We start from the raw sequence: 19,762 nt of genomic DNA, 5'->3' as shown, positions 1-19,762 counted from the left end.
TCAATAATTCTCATGGGTTCAATTATCTCTATGCAGATGAGGTGCAGAAATATATATATTAAGCTCTATTCTCTACTGAGTTCTAGTTCTTTATAACCAAATACTTTCTGGATCTCTCAAGCTGGATGTCCCACATAGGCATTTGGAGCTTGACATGACTAAAATTAAACTCATTTTCTTCATCCCACTTTCTTGCCTCTTTCTACCTTCCCTATTGCTGTCAAGGATAACCCAACCAGTCACTCAAATCCACAGGTTTTATTGTCATCCTCAGTTTTTCATTCTCACTCACCCCAAGCTGACAAATCTTGTCATTTCTAACACATCTCTTGAATCCTTTTTCTTTAATCGCACCAACACTATATCACTTCATGCTTGAACCACTGCAAGAGTCTTCTAACTGGTCTCTCTATCTCAATCCCACATCAAAGTATCCTCTTCTCAGCTGCTAAGGTAAATTTTTCTAGAATGTTCATGCACTATGTCACCTTCCCTTCTCCCCATCAATGATTTTCTTATTACTTCCAAGATTAAGTATAAACACCTGTTTGTTATTTAAAACTTTTTTTTTAACTTGGCCTCTTCCAGTCTGATACTTATTCTCTCCTTTTGCATTCTGCAATTCAGCTAACCTGACCTATTTGTAGTTCCTCAAACACAACTCTCTCTTTTGCATTGGTTGACCTTGAAGTCAGTGTTTTAACTCTTTTTCTCTCTCAGTTTCCTTGCTCAAAACTCAACTTAAGCCCTCTCTGTAGGGCTTTCCTGGTTTACCTAATGACTAATCTCTTACTCTCTATATATTTATTTTGCATGAGGCACAGTGGATAGAGCACTGGTCTTGGAGATGGTAGGACTGAAATTCAAATCTGGCCTCAGACCTGACACAAACTTTGTGACCTTAGCCAAGTCACTTACCCCTGATTACCTCATATCCAGAGCCATACCCAATTGTCCTGATTCATATCTAACCATTGGACCAAGATGGCTCTGGAGGAGAAAGTGAGACTGGTGACTTAGCCCAGCATCCCTTCATTCAAATATACATGCTTATTATGGCATCACCTCCTCTGATGTCATGTCTTCTTAAGGACAAACATCGTCATCATTTTGCATGTATCTCGTTATATGTATGTATGTTTATAAATATATATACATATACACATATGTCCTTATTTAGTAAATGCTTGCTGCTGGCTGATTAACTGTCCCCCTTCTGTCCAAGTGACTCAAACTACAGAATAAGGCCTATATTTCTGGGCATGGCCTATTCAGGAGTTTCATTTGGTTTGGCTATTCATTTGATGACAAGGGCTTTATTTTTCAGTTTTTCCCCCAGCAGATTGCAAGTGGCAGGGCAAAGGGAATTAGGAATAGAATAATAAAAAAGGTTAAAGGTCACAGAAGTATATTAAACACACAAGACAGAAAAGAAGGAAGGCTATAGTGAATCACAAATAGGATAGCATTGAAAGTTATATATTGAATTTATTATATATTTAACATAGATTATATGCTTATATAGTATATAATACGTATCTGTTTCTTTATTTAATATTTATAATGTAGACATGGCCTATTCAGGAGTTTCATTTGATTTGGCTATTCATTTGATGTCAAGGGCTTTATTTTTCATTTTTTTCCCCAGCAGATTGTGGGGGGCAGGGTGAAAGGAATTAGGAATAGAATAACAAAATAAGTTAAAGAGGGTCATGCAAGTATATTAAATACACAAAATAGAACATACCGAATCACAAATCGGATAGCACTGAAAGTTATATATTGAATTTATTATATATTTAACATAGATTATATGTTTATATAGTAAATAATACACAATCTTTCTATATTTAATAAAGCATGTTGTACACAGTTTCATATATATAATCCTCTTTTTTCTGTTCTATTCTTATTATGGAAATTTACATTTTATTTTCTGTTAAAGTTCATAATAAAGCAAAAATTTTAAACAAAGATTGGCAAGAACTGTAGCCTTCAATTTTTGATTGCATGCCACTATCTGTAAAAAAAATTGAGCATGTTTCTATATTGTATATATATATTTATTTTTGATTGCATATCTGTTTTGTATTTGATATTATTTTATTACATATTTTGTTTTATACATGTATGAATTAGCTGCTACTCCACTAATAATTATGTAATTATAAAACTTCACAATAATTTAAAAAATAAGATAAAGATGAAATAATATTTCAAGTAAGAGTAAATAAGTTGTCACTAAAATTCATTGATTATGCAAATGACATGGTTAAACTTGCCTTTTAGAATTTGATAACTCTATGGAGAATAGATTGGAGAGGGATGTAAGTTGGGTCAGAGAGATCCTTCTCCCTAGGCATTGAGATGCTGTAAGGGAGTGTGTGTTCCTAAAGTTGGGAGTGAAATGTTTGCATATTTATGTTCTTTCTCTAACTTCTCTGTAAATATCCCTTTGTAAGAGCTAATTGATGTTAATTAGTTAAATGATACTAGGGAGTTAATCATTAGGTCAATCAATTACATAAGGGAGAATCTAACCATAACTAGTGATCATTATCTAGGAGAAAACTGGGTGAAGGTTAGACTGGGTATTTCAGCCAGTAGCATTAAAGAACCCATAACCCCTTAATGGTATCCTTAGGAGCCACTGTACCTAGCCAAGCAATGGTAACCTGATCTGTCAGTTCTAGGGGGATGCAATAAGGGCCTCCAGCAAGCAAAATCAGCATATCAATAGTAGCTAGCAGAGCATTTGAAATTTCAGACTGATAATCCCTCATATAATTAACAAAAGGAGTATTCCTCCTCTTCTCAAGAAGGGATAGATCAGCGGCTAGGTGGAGTAGTGGATAAAGCACCGGCTTTGGAGTCAGGAGTACCTGGGTTCAAGTCTGGTCTCAGACACTTAATAATTACCTAGCTGTGTGGCCTTGGGCAAGCCACTTAACCACGTTTGCCTTGCCTAACCTAAAAAAAAAAAAAGAAGGGATAGATTTTTCAATTTGCCTTTCCAGCCCTGTTTCACAGTATTCTCCTTTACACACCCAACATTCCAGTCACACAAGAATACTACTGTTATTGCATCTGTCATACACCATTCTCCTGCTTCCATGTATTCCTTCAGACGTTTTCTCATGTCTAGAATGCACTACCTCCATTTCTATGATGCTTATTATGATTCTTATTGAGATTTCTCTCAAATTTTCTTTGTACATACTTTTCCTTTGATCCTGTTTTATTTTACCTTGGGTATACAGCATAGCAGTATACACAGATTTCCTCTTTTTTGTATTATTAATTCCTTTAAGCAAGGAACCAGGCAGTTTTCCATCTCTATATCCTCAGTATTAGCAAAGAATTTTACACGTAGGTATAAAATAAAGTTTTGTTGTTGAATTTAATTTGACTGTCAAAAAACTCAAACACCCTATTGATGGATGTATATGTTCTGAGTATTCACATTCCAACTCCCAATCTCACAGATGAGTCTCAGGACCTGGAACAAGCCTAATTTTCCTTCTAAGGTTCAAGGGTAAATCTCTAATGCCATTTGCTTGAGCCCCCATCCATGCATTTCACAAAATTATTAGTGAAGAATCATTTAAGTAGCCAATCTCAGATAGTTTTCAAAAGGAATATTTACTAAGGTGGTATAGTAAGAACAGTTGGGACAAAATATTCCTTACACCCCAAATCCATGATGCCTTCCTACAAATCCATTCCCTCCATAGAAAGAATAGATGAGATCCTGATGATGAAGAATACTCTTAGACAAATTAAACTCTTAACATCATAGCAATAAGGAATAAAACAATAGATACTGCTAGGGAGCTGTTAATCAGGCTAAATCTAATAAGATGAAACTTGATAAGAACAAATGTAGCCTAACATAAGTTTTAAAAATCAACGATAGGAGGAAAGAGGAAGGAATTGAAGGTATCAATGGATTAGGGGATTAATGTGAGTTGATTGTGTAATATGACTACTAAAAAAAGGTAATGCCATCTAATAAATATTTAGTTTCCAACATATTGGAGGTGATAGTACCATGAATTCTCCACCTTGGCTCAAGCTTATCTGGAGTAGTGTCCAACTGTGAATGCCACATTAAGAAGTTTTTGCTGCCTAGAGTGAGTTCAAAGAAGAGTGATTAATATAGTGAGAGAAATGAAATCTGTTCCATATGAGAACTGTTTGAAGGATGCAAGGATATTTAACCTACAAGACAGTAATTTTGGAGACACAGTAGCTATCTTCAGTTCTTTGCAGAATTGTCATTTGAAAAGATTCAGTTTGTTCTGCTTAAATCCCAAAACCAATGATATAGCTAATGGATAGGAATTACAGAATGTAAATTATGGTCTGGTACAAGGGAAAACTTCTTCACAACCAGCAATGTGAATTGCCCTAGGAGATGAAGAATTCCCTCTTATTAGAGATCTGTCAATGGAATTGGATCATCACTTTTTGAGAATATGTTGGAATTTCTGTATAATAGGAGACTGACCATTCCTTCAAGGGCCCATTCCTTCAGGCATGTGCAATCTATACCACTTTGTACCAATACAATTTAGTGCCTGGAGACTCTGCCTCCAGATATAGTAACTATGCTCTGTGTCAGAGCATTCATAGAGATTCTGTGTATTTTTCCTATTCCCTTACTAGATTATAATTAAAATATATTTAATCAGTTCTGGAATCAGAACTGATTGTATATACAAAAGGCTCCAAGGATTCTTTTTCTCATTCCCTCTACTATGTTACCCTATTAGCTCCAGAGGGCTAGTGGTGTTCTAAAGTCCCCCCCTCAAACCCAATGAATCTCATAGGCAAATCTGTGTTTGAAAAAGTTTCAAGTTTGAACCATCATGTACCTTAATAAAATGTTTTATGTAGTAATTCTTCTACTTGTTGAAATAGTGGAAGGCAGCAGTGGGGAATGTCTGACCCCTCAGGCAGGACTCGAAATTCAAAAAATCTAGGCGCTATTTTAGGGGTGAATTAATATTTGACCAAATATAGCCCAAGAATGATGTTATAAATATCTAAATGGCCCCTGGCAGAAAAAAATAGAAGGGTGACAGAGACAATGAGATATTAAGGATTTGAATTGATTACCCTCAGAGCTTGAAAAGATTGTGAATCCTTAGAAGCCTATATTCTGAGTAACTATTCAGATTATAAAGATCTCAAAAGTGGAATTAGTACATTTGTACCTTATAAAATGACTCACCTCTTTCTGACTTTAAAAAGGGTAAATAAATTTTATATATTTCTGAGGTATAAATTCCTTTTTTTTAGCTTCATAGAATTTTACAATGGCTAGCCATTTGTTAGCTAAAGAATCAATCATTTCCATTTCCATTACTCTTAAGAATCAACACTAAGTAAGTCTTCTATAGCAGTCAAAAAGAAAATTAGTTGGAGAAATATTCCATCTCTGGAAAGAAAACCCTTTCTCCTCTTTCAGAATGCATAAGGGAAGAGGGAAGACTTTCCTGTTTCCCTCTCCCACTGGAAGTGACATTTTGTAGCACAGCAACTTAACTATAGTAGTAGAGGATTCCATTACCAGCAAAGCAGGCCCAGAGACTTCATATGAAGTTGATTAATCCATGGATGCTGAACCAAGCAGAGTAATCCATGCAGCAAAATAGTCGTCATGGGGGTAGGGGGTGAAAAAATAATGGCCCCAGCAGTGCCGGGGTGTGAGTTGCCTTAACCTGGTGTGTTCCTTATGTTTATGATCCTCCTCCTGGTGTTCCCTGTGTGGTGGCATTGTCCCCACCAGCGTTGTTGTTATCTGGGTAAGAGAGTAGAGCACCTAGGTTTATAGGGTGAGGTAACCTCTTGTTTTTATAGTTTGTGATATGCCCGTACAGAAAATGACATTACTTCAAGCTGTTTGTGTAAAATAGCATACTTTTATAAAAATAAATATACTAGTGTATGAACAACACTTTTAGGAATACAGACTTGAACTTGGAATATTCAGTTCAGCTTGCATATGAGTTGGGGGGATAGTTCTAGAAGTGGTATTACATATAAATAAGAAAACTGAAAAGTGCAATTAAGTATAAGAATTATAATGCAGAAATCAAAGGAGTAAAGTTGGAATATATGGTGTCATCTTTTCAAGGATTCAAAGGAGTTTTGAAAGAATGTTATTATACTATATAACATAAGTTAACTATAAAATATGCCATACCACACAAAAAATATTAAATGAATTCCCCCTCCCCCATATAAAAAGGATGCTTTCAAATATGGATAGTTTGGGGAAAGGATGAAATCAAGGAATTCAAAGCAACAATGAAAATAGCGACCATTCAGAGAAAATGATGATGGTTGAAATGACTTTTTTCCCATGACTGAATATGAAAATTGATTTTATGAAGACTTTAAGTTAATAGCTAGGAAATCCTGGTCCCCCAAATCTATGCATTGACCTTGAGACAATCTAATGTTATTTAGTTATTCTGTGGATGTTAGAAATATGGATTTTGGTGTATTACCATGAGATAGAAATGAATGATCTCATTGGAGACCCTGATTTGGACCACTAGGGTGATTGGGCTTACTTACACAATACTCAGAGCTCAGAAGAATTCAGAACAGTTAAGAACAGAGCTGAGTTGAAGATCTGACTGAAAGAGAAAAGGTTTTACTTGTACTTCAGCCTACTGTATGGGAACTGGAAATCCCTCAGAGGTTAATCATAGGGGCAAACCAAGAAAAGCTCTGCAGATCCTTAGCTTAGGGTTTCTACTTTTTCTATAACAGCAAAGCAGAACAGAAAAAAAGCAACTTAACAGAGAAGCAGTTATACCCATCACTGAATTATTGGTACTCTCTTCCTGATGGGGGAAAATAAAAAAAAGGAAATCAAGACCAGTAATCCCAATGTTGTAAACTGCTCAAGTACATGTTCCCTACACATGTACCTCCTTGTTCTGCAAGTTTAGCCCACTGTCCTTTTTCAGACACTGTAGGTCTGAATGTTATTTCTATTATTTATAGCAATAATAATAAATGTTTTCTGCTTAGTAAATGTATTCTGATTCAGAATTACTAGAATTAATCTAGGTTTATTTGTTAAATAGGAAGCTCCTTGGATGGGGTTCAGGAGAAATAGAGTACAGTAATAGAAGTGTATTCCTCTAAGTTCAAGGGAATTGTAGTAGTAACAAACAAGTCTTGAGATCATCTAGAATTTGCTCAGCAAAGCCAATTATTCAGTTTTCATTATGAGCATTTATAACTTGGAAATCAGCAAACACTACAATTTAAGGCTTTACTGTTAATTGTTGAGACCTAAGAAAGTGATAGTAGAAAGTTAATAGTATAAATTAAACTTAAAGGTATGTCTGCATATATATTTTATCTTTCCGCCAGTTCTTAACTATTTACCAGCATATTGTTAATAGTTGCTACTTGATCTGAAACTTTCACTGACGTGACAATGTGAGTGCAGGTCACAATCAAACAAGAAAAAACTTAGAGAACAGATGGAGAGGAGCAGGACGTGTAAGCCCTGAGGTCTCCTCTCAGATTTTACTGGACATCTGACCAGACATCAGCTCTTGTCTGAACTCAGCTCTATTATGGATTTTTTTTTAATTTTTGCAAGGCAATGGGGTTAAGTGGCTTGCCCAAGGCTACACAGCTAGGTAATTATTAAGTGTCTGAGGCTGGATTTGAACTCAGGTAGTCCTGACTCCATGGCTGGTGCTCTATCCACTGTGCCACCTAGCCACCCCTATTATGGATTTTGATTTCCCATCCTGTGAGCCTTAATTTTAGTTAGCCTTCTGGTCCAAAAGAGGGTCTCTTCAGTGAGATAACTCATATCTCTTTCATGATGATAAAACAAAATCTTCATTTCTGCTATCTATACCATAGATAGGAAATTTATATTTGTCACCTTGTTACCATGTCTTAGGAACCAGGTCTTCTTAACTTTTAACTTCAAGACCTTTTGCAGCTTTGATTCTAGAAAACAAGACACATCAACCATCTTTCTTCCTAGTGTTTTTCTCTGTTGAGAGAGTTTTTCAGTGTTTCTTTTTCTTTTCCTTTCTTTTCTTTTCTTTTCTTTTTTTTTTGGCAAGGCAATGGGATTAAGTGACTTGTCCTAAGTAACACAGCTAGATACTTATTAAGTGTCTGAGGTCGGATTTCAACTCAGGTACTCCTGACTCCAGGGCCTGTACTCTATCCACTGTACCACCTAGTTGCCCCCTGTTTTTCTCCCAACATCTTTGTTTCTGTCTTCTCCATTAATAAACTACTAAAATCTGTAACAGGTGGATCAAAGTTAGTAGAGATAGTCAACATGTATCTCTTAAGTTATTCAGTTGTGTCCATATTTTTGACATATAGCATAAGCAAAATGGCTCACTTTTTTAAAAAAAGATAAATTATAAATCATTTTTTTACTCTGAGGCACTTAAATATTTCTTGATTTAAAAAGCAAAAAAAGCTGTTTACATATTTAATATACAAATTATCAAACTTTTTATTCTTATAAAAATCCCTGTAACATACATTAATTTTAAGCTTCAGTTGAAAAGAACTTGTATTTGAATACAAAACCATCAATGGGACTTTAAAATATGTTGATAACTTTTTCACAGAACCATATAGGACAGCATGGTAATTGTTATATTTTTTTGGTTTAGCTCTTTATAGACATAAAAAGAAATAGAATATTTTGATAGGCTTTCCTGACACCTTTGTATCATACAAAATTCTCTACAAAAAATTTCTTAATTAATAGTACCATCAATAAGCTGTAATAAGCAACAAGCATTAAGCCACATTTCTTTTTCTCAGCACTCTTCTAAGTGCTACATTGCTGAAAGGAGCAGTTTTTTTAAAAGTTCTTTTTGCTTGATCTACTGCTACTGCTTCCTGTTTCTTGAACAAGTTTGCTATGTATTTATATGAAAAAAATAAAGACAACAAAAAAAAGTCACACTAAATATTCCATAGTTTCCACCAGGAGTAAACATCAGTTTTGTTCTCTTCTTCAAATTGCTACCAGTCATCAACTTCAACCACAAAAGGTTCTTTTACATTTATCTTTCCACTATTTGTAATCACACAGTCTGCAAGTGGACGATCATGCTCATCAGTTTGTTGGAGTTCTATGGTGTGCACCACAGCCTAGGAAAAAAGGGGTGGAGGCAGGGAGGGAAGAGAGACAGGTTGATTTAGTTTCAGAACATTTGGAAAAAAAGTCACTAAAGCATACCACCTCAATTCAGAGAGCACAACTGGGAATAGCCACATATCTCTCACCTGACAAAAAGGTGCCTTTTGCTTTCCAATTAAAAAATACTTGGTTTTTACCAGAGTGAGTTCTATTTGTATACCATAACATAATGTGAGTCCTAACAGAGAGCTTCAACTCATGAGAGTGGTTTAATAAGCACAGTACAAATTAAGCACAAATATAAAGTAATGGGACAGGAAACAAACTTCAAAGCAAAATTATCAAAATCATTGTATTTCCTAAGATAAACCAATTATTTTCATATTTTGCTTTGAAGTTTGTTTCCTGTCCCATTACTTTATATTTGTGCTTAATTTGTACTGTGCTTATTAAACCACTCTCATGAGTTGAAGCTCTCTGTTAAAACTCACATTATGTTATGGTATACAAATAGTGATTTGAAAAAAATTAATCTGCCCATTGAACTACATCTGTACAGGGTAAATAATATCAGCTATACCTAGTACTCACCTACTAAATGTATTTGGTCAAAGAATATGGTGACACTCATTGCTTTCAAGCAAAAACTATAACTAGTATAAATCTTTTCTAAATAGTTATAAAATGAATAGATTAATTATCCTTAATGTGAGCTATTCCCAAGAATCTGTTCATATTCACACTCACTTTTTAAATAGATGACTTGAAAACTAGTCTATACACTAAAATATCTTTGAAATGGCAATGCAGATTCTTTCATTATAATGCATTTTCCATTCATTTCTAAATTTCTCATAAAGTACTCAACAGCCTTTAACTTCAACTACTACAACTTCTTTAACACTTTCCAAAATTAAGTAGTACCTGCAATTTAATCAGTTTTTCAAGAACTGGGTAAACAAGGTGGATAAATTTGTTGTTGAGCATGTTTAAAATTTAAATTATATAACATTATATATAATTTACATATATATATAATTACTTTATATATAAGAAATATATATAATTATAATAATTAAATACTCATTGATAAAATGCTTTTAAAAAAACCTTATAATTACCATTCCATCAATGACTTTTCCAAATACTACATGTTTTCCATCCAACCAGCTAGGCTTGGTCACAGTAATGAAGAACTGAGAACCATTGGTATCTGGCCCAGAATTTGCCATGCTAACCCATCCAATGCCATAATGCTTGAGCTTAAAATTCTCATCTGGAAAGTTGTCTCCATAGATACTAGTTCCTAAAACAAACAAAAGCAAATAAAGAAAAATGTATCCATATATATATATAATAGGGAAGGATTTTTTTTTCTTACAGAATGTACTAGAGGGAAAGTCAAGTACATTCTATAGGCTGTTAGGCTGTTCCAATAGAAAACATACTGGATTCTTTTTTGTTTGCTTTTAGAACAAATGATACCTGATTTTTATGTTGTGATCAATAACCATTCTTTAGATATGAAAATGCACATACAATTCTTAATGTGTATATCAATTTTTAACAGTTAATAAATGTTAAACACACAACATACATTCTCTCTCAAATAAAAAAGCAAACAAAATTGTAAATAAATTTTGCCCTCCCTCTTTTTTTAAGATAATTTTTTTAAAAAAATCTTTGTGTTGGGTGTTATTTTGTACATCACAGTTAATTTAAACATTATGGCCTCAGTTTTACTTTTTTCAAAGTAGTTAAGAGAAAATGAAATCATTGAAGATTTTTGACTTGAAGAACTAGGCAGTTTTTTCAAGCAGAGGAAGCATTAAATATTAGTTGTCCTAAAATTCATGTTTAAAAATATTTAGTTCAATATTTTTTCCTCAGTGGAGATATGCAAAATTAATTGCTTTATCTGACCATGTTGAAAAGAAACTTTCAATTTATAGCTTTATTGATTTTGGCAGAGAAAAATGTAAAAATATGATTAAGAAAGGAGGAAAAGAAAACGAAAACTAGAGAAATGAATCAGATAGTAATAGCATTTATTAGAAAAATTATCTCATAGGATGTCATATTCTTTTTTAAGAAAATGCTAACTCCAGGTTACTGTTATTACAGCATGGAGTCAGAGGACTTCAATTCAAATTTCAGCTCTGCCATTTGCTACCTGTGTGACCTTGGGTAAGTCTTACTTACTGAATCTTTCTTCATCTATAAAATGAAAGGTTGGACGAAATGACTTCTTTTCTAATCTATGATCCTATAAACCTATTTAAGTTACTTGGAAGTAGTATCTAGATTGAAGTGTTTTGTTGTTTATCTGATGTACTTTGAAAATCTTTTACATTATTGGTAAATGGTTCTTACAGACCTTGATATACCTTTTGGATTCATTTTAAAAGTTTTAGCAAACTCTCCTACTGAATATATTTGGCCAAAGAATATGGTGACACATTACTTTCAAGCAAAAGATACCTTCACTTTATTTGTAAACTTGATTCTGTATACAAGTCTTTTCAGTGTGGTTCTTAAGTAATCCATTTTATCTTCTGATAATATTTTATTATCTAATCTATTTTGCTTTGGCATCACTTAAAATTTTCAAATTTGATTGTTCTGGTAAAAATACATATTCAATTTGCCAGATAATTACTAAATTCCTTTTCTCCTTCTGCTAGAATGGTATTAATGCTCATATGACTTTGTCTTCTTCTGATATACCTAAAATCATCCTGTGTGTATGATTTGTTATCTTGAGTTGAGATCAAATCAGAGTGTGGATTGAAAACTTTCTGCAAACTCCTTTTCAAGAGGCTGCTCTCCTTCCACATTATACACTAGCTATGGACTGCTTGTTAAGACTTCTCAAAGATTCACAATGCTGCCTATAATCTAAGATACTCTGGGAGAGCTTCAAGGATGATCCTGGGAATGAGCTGTGCCTGCTTTCCAAGAAGAAGCTTTGCTAAGTAAAGACTAGTCCACTACCAGTTGGCTGCCTATTGAGCGATGAATTACTTAACTATTGTTATGAAGTAAAGAAAAACAAAATATTACCCTTGGACCTACCACCATCTTGGTGGAGGAAAATTAGAGAGAGGATGTGAAGAAGCACCTAATTTTTACATATTCTGTAAATATTAACTGTTAGAAACTAAGGTAAAATATTCCTATTCAATAGAAGAAGAGAATCTTAGAATTGAGAATGAAGCTGTATGATATGGCAGCCAAGAAAGCTAATGTCATTTTCGATTGCATTTGAGAGACCTAAGAAGGGGAGGGCTCCTCAGCCCTCTGCTCCAGTCAACCTACCTCTAGGACATTTTGTTCAACTGTTGGCATCATAGCTTAAGACTTTCATAAGCTATAGAGCCTGTGGTCAGTCAGCTGCAAGTCTTTATTAAGCACTAATTATTTGCCAGATTACTGTGCTAAGCACTGAGGATACCAAAAAAAAAAAAAAAAGGCAAAAATAGCCCTGCCCTCAAGGAGCTCACATTCTAATCTCAGAGACAACATACAAAAACTACATGCAAACATATACACAAAGTAAAATGAAGCCACTCTCAAAGGGAAGGTACTGGCACTGAGAGGGACTGGGAAAGGCACCTTGCAGAGGGAGGGATCTTAACTAAGACTTGAAGGAAACCAGAAAAAACAGGAGGCAGAGATGAGGGAGGAGAACATTTTAGGCATGGAAGGACAGCCAGTGAAAATGCCCAGTCAGGAGCTGGAGTGTCTTATTTGAGGATCAGCATTAAGCCAGTACCATTGAATTGCAGAAATCATGGGAAGATAGGAAAGATCCAGTCATGAAGAATTTCAAAAGTCAAACAGAAGAATTTATTTTTGATCCTGGAGATAATAAAGAAGCACATGGTCAGATCTGTATTTTAGGAAGATCAGTTGGACAGTATGATATAAGGATATAGTAGGTGGGGGAAAAAACTTGAGCCAGGGAGAGCCACTAGAAGGTTATTGCAATAATTCAGTTGTGAGGCAATAAGGGTCTGTACCTTGATGCAATGTCAGAGGGAACGGTTGTATGTCTTGCAAAAGAAAAAAATGATAGGACTTGGCAACAGATTAGATATATATATGGGATGACCAATAGTGAGTTGAGAAAGATACTTTGGTTTTTGAACCTGAGTGACTGTGAAGATGGTGAAGGGTTTGAGTTCATATTTTATGAGAATTAATTGAAGGAACTGAAAATACTTAGCTTGAGGAAGAAATTACTTGGTTGTGTTTTTACATTGTTGTTATTATATGAATTGATCTCCTGGTTCTTCATCAGTTTATACAATGATATTCATGACTCTAAAGGTCTGATAATGAAATGTGTTATCCATTGCAAAATAATAATGGCTTCAGTTTACAGAATGAGATATGAAGTGTACATGTGTGTGTATGTATATGTGACAAACACATATACACCTATATGCACTGAATACATATACATATATATATATATATGTAGGTATATAGCTATTTAGGGAATTTATTTTGCTTGGTTATGCATTTTTCCTTTCTTTTTTTCTAATGGTAGAAGGTAGAGAAAATGGATTTCTTTATTTTTAATAGATCAGTGAGGATGTAAAATATTGCATACATTTTTGAATGTAGTCACTATTAATTTTACTTGTTTTACTTCTTTTTAAAAGATGTTTTAAAAAGTGAGAGTAATTTGTAAGTTTGTAATTTAAAAAACACAAAACTTCCAAAAAAGAACACAATGCTCAATAGGTAATAAGAGCTGTGAGCATGTATTTGAAGGACTATCATGTGGAAGAAGAACGAAATATGTTCTGTTTATTTCAAGGATCTAGAACAGAAACAATGAATGACATTTAAAAAGAGGCAAATGTGGCTTGATGTCAGGAAAAAAACTCTTCAATATTTAGACCTCTGCAGAAGTAGAAAGAGCAACTACCTCAAGAAATTTCACTTCCTGGGCTCTCTCCAAGCAGAGCTGGATAACTACCATAGCAGGTACGTTATAGTGGGGATGCTTTTTGTGATTGTAATACACTGGACAACTACTGAGGTTCTATTCAACTCTCAAAACTTGAATTTTGACATTCTCATTAGAAAGGAAACCGGAAAATAAAGGAAACTGAATTTAAGTGGATAGATGACTTAAGGGTTCTCCTTAAGGAAGGAAGTAAAGAGTTACTAGACTTGGTCATCACCTGTTGTCATTCCCATGACAAACAAAAGTAAAAAAATCATCATAGACATAATTTGTGATTGTGAATCAAAACCTGTTATGGAACTTTTTAAAGAACTAAAGCTGGTAGAGGGATTCCAGTTCAAGCAGGGGGTGCCAAGCAATCTGGTAAGGGAAAGCAGACATCTCATGCCTACTCCTTCATTCTCCTATTTTAGTCTAGAGGCAAGCAGACATTGCATTTAGGCAAGGAATGGTGGAACAAAGCGGAATATGGGGGAAAGGAAGATGTAGGCAGAGAGATGGGACTGTCTTTTAGAACTGATAACAATGGGATTCTGAATCCATTAGAGGAAGGGAAGTTAGTTCAAAAGGTTTGAGCTCTGCTAGACTGAAGCCTCTGGCCACCAACTATATTGTAGTCTCGCTCTGAGCGAGGGAAATAATATACATCCCAGATATCTGTCTTTATCCTGATCTAACCCCCTCTTTAAATCAAGCAAACAAAATATCTTGGTTTCATGTAGATTTTTGCATGTTATCTCCATGATTATGGAGACTCCATGAAGTAGTCTTCAGTTTTTGTATGTTATTTTCATGGATATGGAGACTCCATGAAGTGGTCTTTAGTTTTGCAAGTTGTCTCCATGATTGTGGAGATTCCATGAAGTGGTCTTCAGGCTGGCCCTTCCCTTGAGAGTACCATAGGCCACATGTTCCAGTGACTAGGTGGCATAGTGGATAGAGCACTGGCCCTGGAGTCAGGAGTACCTGAGTTCAAATCCAGCCTCAGACACTTAATAATCACCTAGCTGTGTGGCCTTGGGCAAGTCACTTAACCCCATTGCCTTGTAAAAACCTAAAAAAATATATATTTTATGAATTTCCTAATCTCTGAAGTCCAAGTGACTAATAGCACCAATTTGACCATATGTGAATGACTAGAGAATTCCCCTCAACAATTTAAGTCCAGGTCCATGTGGGACACCAAGTGACTGCCACAATTATACAAAATCATTCCAGCTTATCAAATGGATTGTAAAGGCAACTCTTCCACTGAAGAATGTCAAATTAATTGGAACATAAAGACCAACTCAGGATGGGGAACGGAAGGGAAATATTAACCTTACAGGCCCCATAGTGACCAAACTGAAAAACCAACAGGTGTATGTCACTTGTATATCTGTCTACCCAAGGGAACCCTTCCCTGAAAAAATCCAATTAGAATAACATGGCTGGTCAAGACTGCACCCAACAAATCCTCCCAATAGCAAACTGGCCATGGGAATGAACACATCGTGCAGGACTGGACCTCACTGACCCTATTTCACCCAAGAAGAAGTCAAGGAAGTGAGGGCTAGTTGTATTTTATACTAACTCCACTTCCACATAGAAAGGAAATCCTTAGGAAGGATCTCCCAGGGTTACAGTTATCATTTATCCACAAATGGATTATGTGGGCTCTTTTTCATGACACTAGGTTCTATGGTCACAGACATAGAGGGGACCCTAGGTAAGAGGGAATCTTAGGTGAAGCAGGGAATGGGGAACAATGTGTAAGAAATCAGTTGGTGAGAATAAATAATTCCCAGTTGAAATAGAGGGCCATGTACCTGGGGAGAACATTGTGGATCATGTCCATTGGACTGTCTACCTGTACAGATGGTGGGAAAAGAAGTAATGACATTTAGGAGGGAGGATATGGGTTGGTAGGAAGGAGAACTTTAGACCCTGGCCTATACCTTTGTTACTTTATTTCCATAGGTAATATTGGACACTGGATGGGAACCAATGGAGAAGTTCTGATTCCTCATTCTCATTGTTTCTGTTGGCTTATTCATTTCCATTTGGTCTTTGATCTTGATCATCAAGTGCATAAACTGACGCAGAATCAAGTGAACGGAACCCAGGAGAGCCGTTTATATAATAACCACAATACTATATAGATAAAAAATTGTGAAAAACTTAGGAACTCTAATCAGTATAATGACCAATTACACATGACTTCACAGGACTACTGCTGAAATCAAATAAATAGGTTCTATACATCAAAAAGATCAAAAGAAAGAGTTGGGACAAGACCCTTTTTTGCAAAAGACTTTATAAAAGCTCTTTTTGTGGTGGCAAAAAATTTGGAAAACTGAGGAAATGTCCATTATTGGGGAATGGATAAACAATTTACCGTATATGAATGTGCTGAGAAAATTGATTAAATATGAGGAAATACATGATTTCAGAGAAACTTGGGAAAATTTGCAAAACTGATGTAGAATCCAATGAATGGAATCCAGGAGAACAATTTATATAATAATCACAATATTGTAAAGATAAAAAAATTCTGAAAGACTTAGGAATGACCATTTTTTTGCACAAGGACAATACAGGAATTTGTTTTGCTTGACTATGTATGTTTGTAATGGAGGATCTATTTTTCTTGTTTTTATGATGGCAGAAGGGAAAAGAAAGAAAGAATAGGTAAATCTTACTGAAAATAAAATAAAATTTAATTTTGAAAATTAGTTTGAATATTGGTTTAAACAATGATTGTTACTGGCAATTGCAAGTTTGTGGATTCAGGTTTAGGCAAAACAAATTTTTTGTTTTATTGTAAATAAGAAAGACTAAAAGATAAAATTACCTCCAGTGCCATCTCCAGCAGTAAAGTCTCCTCCTTGAATCATGAAATCTTTGATCACACGATGAAATTTGCTTCCTTTGTATCCATACCCTTTCTAAAAAGAAAAAAATTTCAAATGTATAAACAATAGCTTTAAACTACTGAATTGATCAATCCTGGCATTCAGAGTTATACTTGAAATAATAAAATGGCTCTAGACCTAGATGACCTAACTAAAGTCTTCTGATTAAATAACAAGAAAAGAAAGTCAATAAAGTGAACTTAGCCAGCTGTGCTATTTAGTAGTTGTCTGATCTCAGACATATCACTTCCTCCCTCCAAGTTTCAATTTCCTCATTTGATAAAGGAGTTCTATCTCTTCCTCTATAATCCTATGAAATGCTAAGCTATGGAGGCCAGACCAACAGTAATATGAATATGACTCATCCTCCAAATTCCTTTCCTTTATTTTCTCTCCCCTTTCCTCCATCCAGCCCCACCTCCCCTCAACCCCTGGAATCCAAAGTACCAATAATATCCTGTAAACACAAAAATTAAAAAGGAGGATCTGCTCAATTAAAGAGTCACTATTTCTTTGTATCTACAATTTTTTTTAACATCTATTTGCCCAAAGGTATATTTTTATTTTGGATAGTAAAGTAAACTACTAACTTGTATATATTGTTTAAAGAAAATAAACCAGACATACTTCTCCAGTTGCCAGAGCAATGAAATTCTCCACAGTCTTGGGTACAACTTTGCCAAACAAGCCAATTACAATTCTGCCTATATCTTTGTCTCCGATCCTTATGTCAAAGAAGACCTGTACATGTTAAAAGGCAAAGTAAAAGAATATAATAGAAGAACCATATGAGAAAGATGTATAAAAAATTGTATGGAGTTAAGTACAAAGACATTTTGCCTATCAATTACATTTAAAAAGAGAATGTCCTTTGAGGATATATAATTTTGATAATCCACAAAATATATACAGTATAAAATTATGGCATTTTGGGGAAAATTAAATTTTACAAATGATTTTTAAGACTCATTCAAAAAGATTTGACCATACCAAAAATCACATTTTCATTCATTCTTTTATTTGCTTATTCATAAATTCATCATTAAGTGCCTACAATATACAGAGAACATTGTACAAAGTGCCAGGGAGAACCAAAAGAGTATTTACTAAAACTGTGTTTTTTTAGAAATCCAAGAATTAAAGTTTTACCTGGATGTTATTTTCTGTTTTCAAAAGTAATATATCCAAATAGCGGCAGGAAAAAAAATGCTGAGGAAGTGGGGGAGAAGAGGCAGAGCACCCAAAGCTATCATCTAAACAGACTTCTTTATTATTTTTTTGGTAGCTTCTAACAATGCCAACAACGCAATGGGCACTCAATGGGTTTCTGACATCAGAACCATAAAGAGTCTATTAGAACATTCTCTTCAGAATTGGATGGCCACTAACTGATACAACTGTCATTTTTTTGGATGGTCATTCATTGACTGTCATTTATCCACAATTCTCTCCCATATTATAGCAAATGCTATTATACTGTTGAGAGTTTAGATGATATTTCTTTGAAATCATATAAATGATGACAAAATCATTTACCTATTCAATAAGTCAAGACTGGGAATGAGTGGAAGAAGAAAGCTAATAAAAGTGCTTCTATCAAAATGAAAGAAGGCAACTGAAACTTTCTTTTTTTTTAATTCACAGAAAAGAACAGAAAGACAGAAGGAAACAAAGATAAGCAAGACAGCTTAAGGTTCATGTTGAATTTATTATATACTTAAAGGTAAAAACAAGCTATAAATAAAAGAGATTTGAAGATTAGTGTACATCTATTTGTTATATTTTGCAGATGGAAGTACAATTTTATTTAGTGCTTAAGTTCATGACAATAACATCAAAAATCTGATACATTTACTCAAATTACATAATTAATTTGTTCTCAGTGGTTCCAAAGTTTTAAAAATGGAATTTAGCCATACTTTTAAACTTTTAAAAAGAAAACAAGAACACATTAGTTGGCAAAGTGCTTTATTAGAGATAAGATGTTTTTTGGACATTGTAACTATTGGATTTGAAATGAAACTTTCATGTAATCGTATTGCAACTGTGATTTGGAGATAGAATGTTTGAAAAGGCCAAGGAGTCCAAGGGCATTCTATTAGTGAGTTTAGATTATATGAACCAATTTACTGAGTGAATGTGTTAAAAAAAAAAAGGCATTCGAAAGATGGCTTTAAAAATATAAGAAGGGTTGTCAAAGAAAAAAGATGTCTTACAGTTTAGAAAAATCACTAAGTAAAGGCTGTCAAGCTTTGCTTACCAGACAAGAGTGGCTGCCAATACATCAGTGCGTCTGTCATAGTATGATGTGGTATTTAGTGTTCTATGTGGCATTTTACAATTTTACATGGCCAAAGCAGCAGGAAAGTTATTATTTATATGTAGCTTTATATCAGAAAAATGAAGATCCTGCCCTTCAGAAGCAGCATCCAGACACAATTAAAAAAAACAAACCAGGCATGTTTAGTGAAAGACAATTATACAAATAGATGTGGTTTCTAAGAAGGGATAGAATTTTTTAAAAGAACCATGAGGAAACTGAACCAATTATAGAATTCTTGGAATAAGGTAGGTAAGTTAATTCAAAGCAAACGCGGAGAAATTATGAAGATTTGATTTTTTTTACAAACTAAGGGAACCAAACCTGGGTGACTGACATGCTGGCATAAGAATTGGGGTCATTGAGTTGGTTGATCAGTTACCCCAAACTTATTAAATAATTGATGA

General features: G+C 34.4%; 2 protein-coding genes across 7 annotated transcripts in view; one reads left to right on the top strand and one right to left on the bottom strand.

Annotated features, from left to right (window-relative positions):
* Positions 1-18,764, top strand: part of SNX24 (sorting nexin 24) — a 292,731-nt gene extending 273,967 nt beyond the window's left edge. For 4 of the 6 annotated variants that reach the window (XM_074201094.1, XM_074201093.1, XM_074201090.1 and 1 more), the window contains 2 exons: positions 11,285-11,347; positions 18,680-18,728. In XM_074201094.1, the coding sequence (XP_074057195.1) occupies positions 11,285-11,347; positions 18,680-18,713 (97 nt within the window). In that variant the 3' untranslated portion in view covers positions 18,714-18,728. Of the gene's footprint in view, positions 1-11,284; positions 11,348-13,988 lie in introns of all 6 variants that reach the window. The other 2 variants (XR_012471564.1, XM_074201089.1) reach the window with 2 other exon arrangements.
* Positions 8,045-19,762, bottom strand: part of PPIC (peptidylprolyl isomerase C) — a 28,788-nt gene continuing 17,070 nt past the window's right edge. The window contains exons 2-5 of the mRNA XM_074201088.1: positions 17,663-17,776; positions 16,975-17,068; positions 10,282-10,466; positions 8,045-9,171 (exon numbers count right to left, since the gene is read on the bottom strand). Of these exons, the coding sequence (XP_074057189.1) occupies positions 9,043-9,171; positions 10,282-10,466; positions 16,975-17,068; positions 17,663-17,776 (522 nt within the window). The 3' untranslated portion in view covers positions 8,045-9,042. The remainder of the gene's footprint in view (positions 9,172-10,281; positions 10,467-16,974; positions 17,069-17,662; positions 17,777-19,762) is intronic.

This window comes from Macrotis lagotis, chromosome X (assembly GCF_037893015.1).
Source record: "Macrotis lagotis isolate mMagLag1 chromosome X, bilby.v1.9.chrom.fasta, whole genome shotgun sequence".
NCBI lineage: Eukaryota > Metazoa > Chordata > Mammalia > Peramelemorphia > Peramelidae > Macrotis > Macrotis lagotis.
The sequence above is the reverse complement of the archived record's forward strand: the minus strand, read 5'-3'. Positions and strand labels throughout refer to the sequence as shown.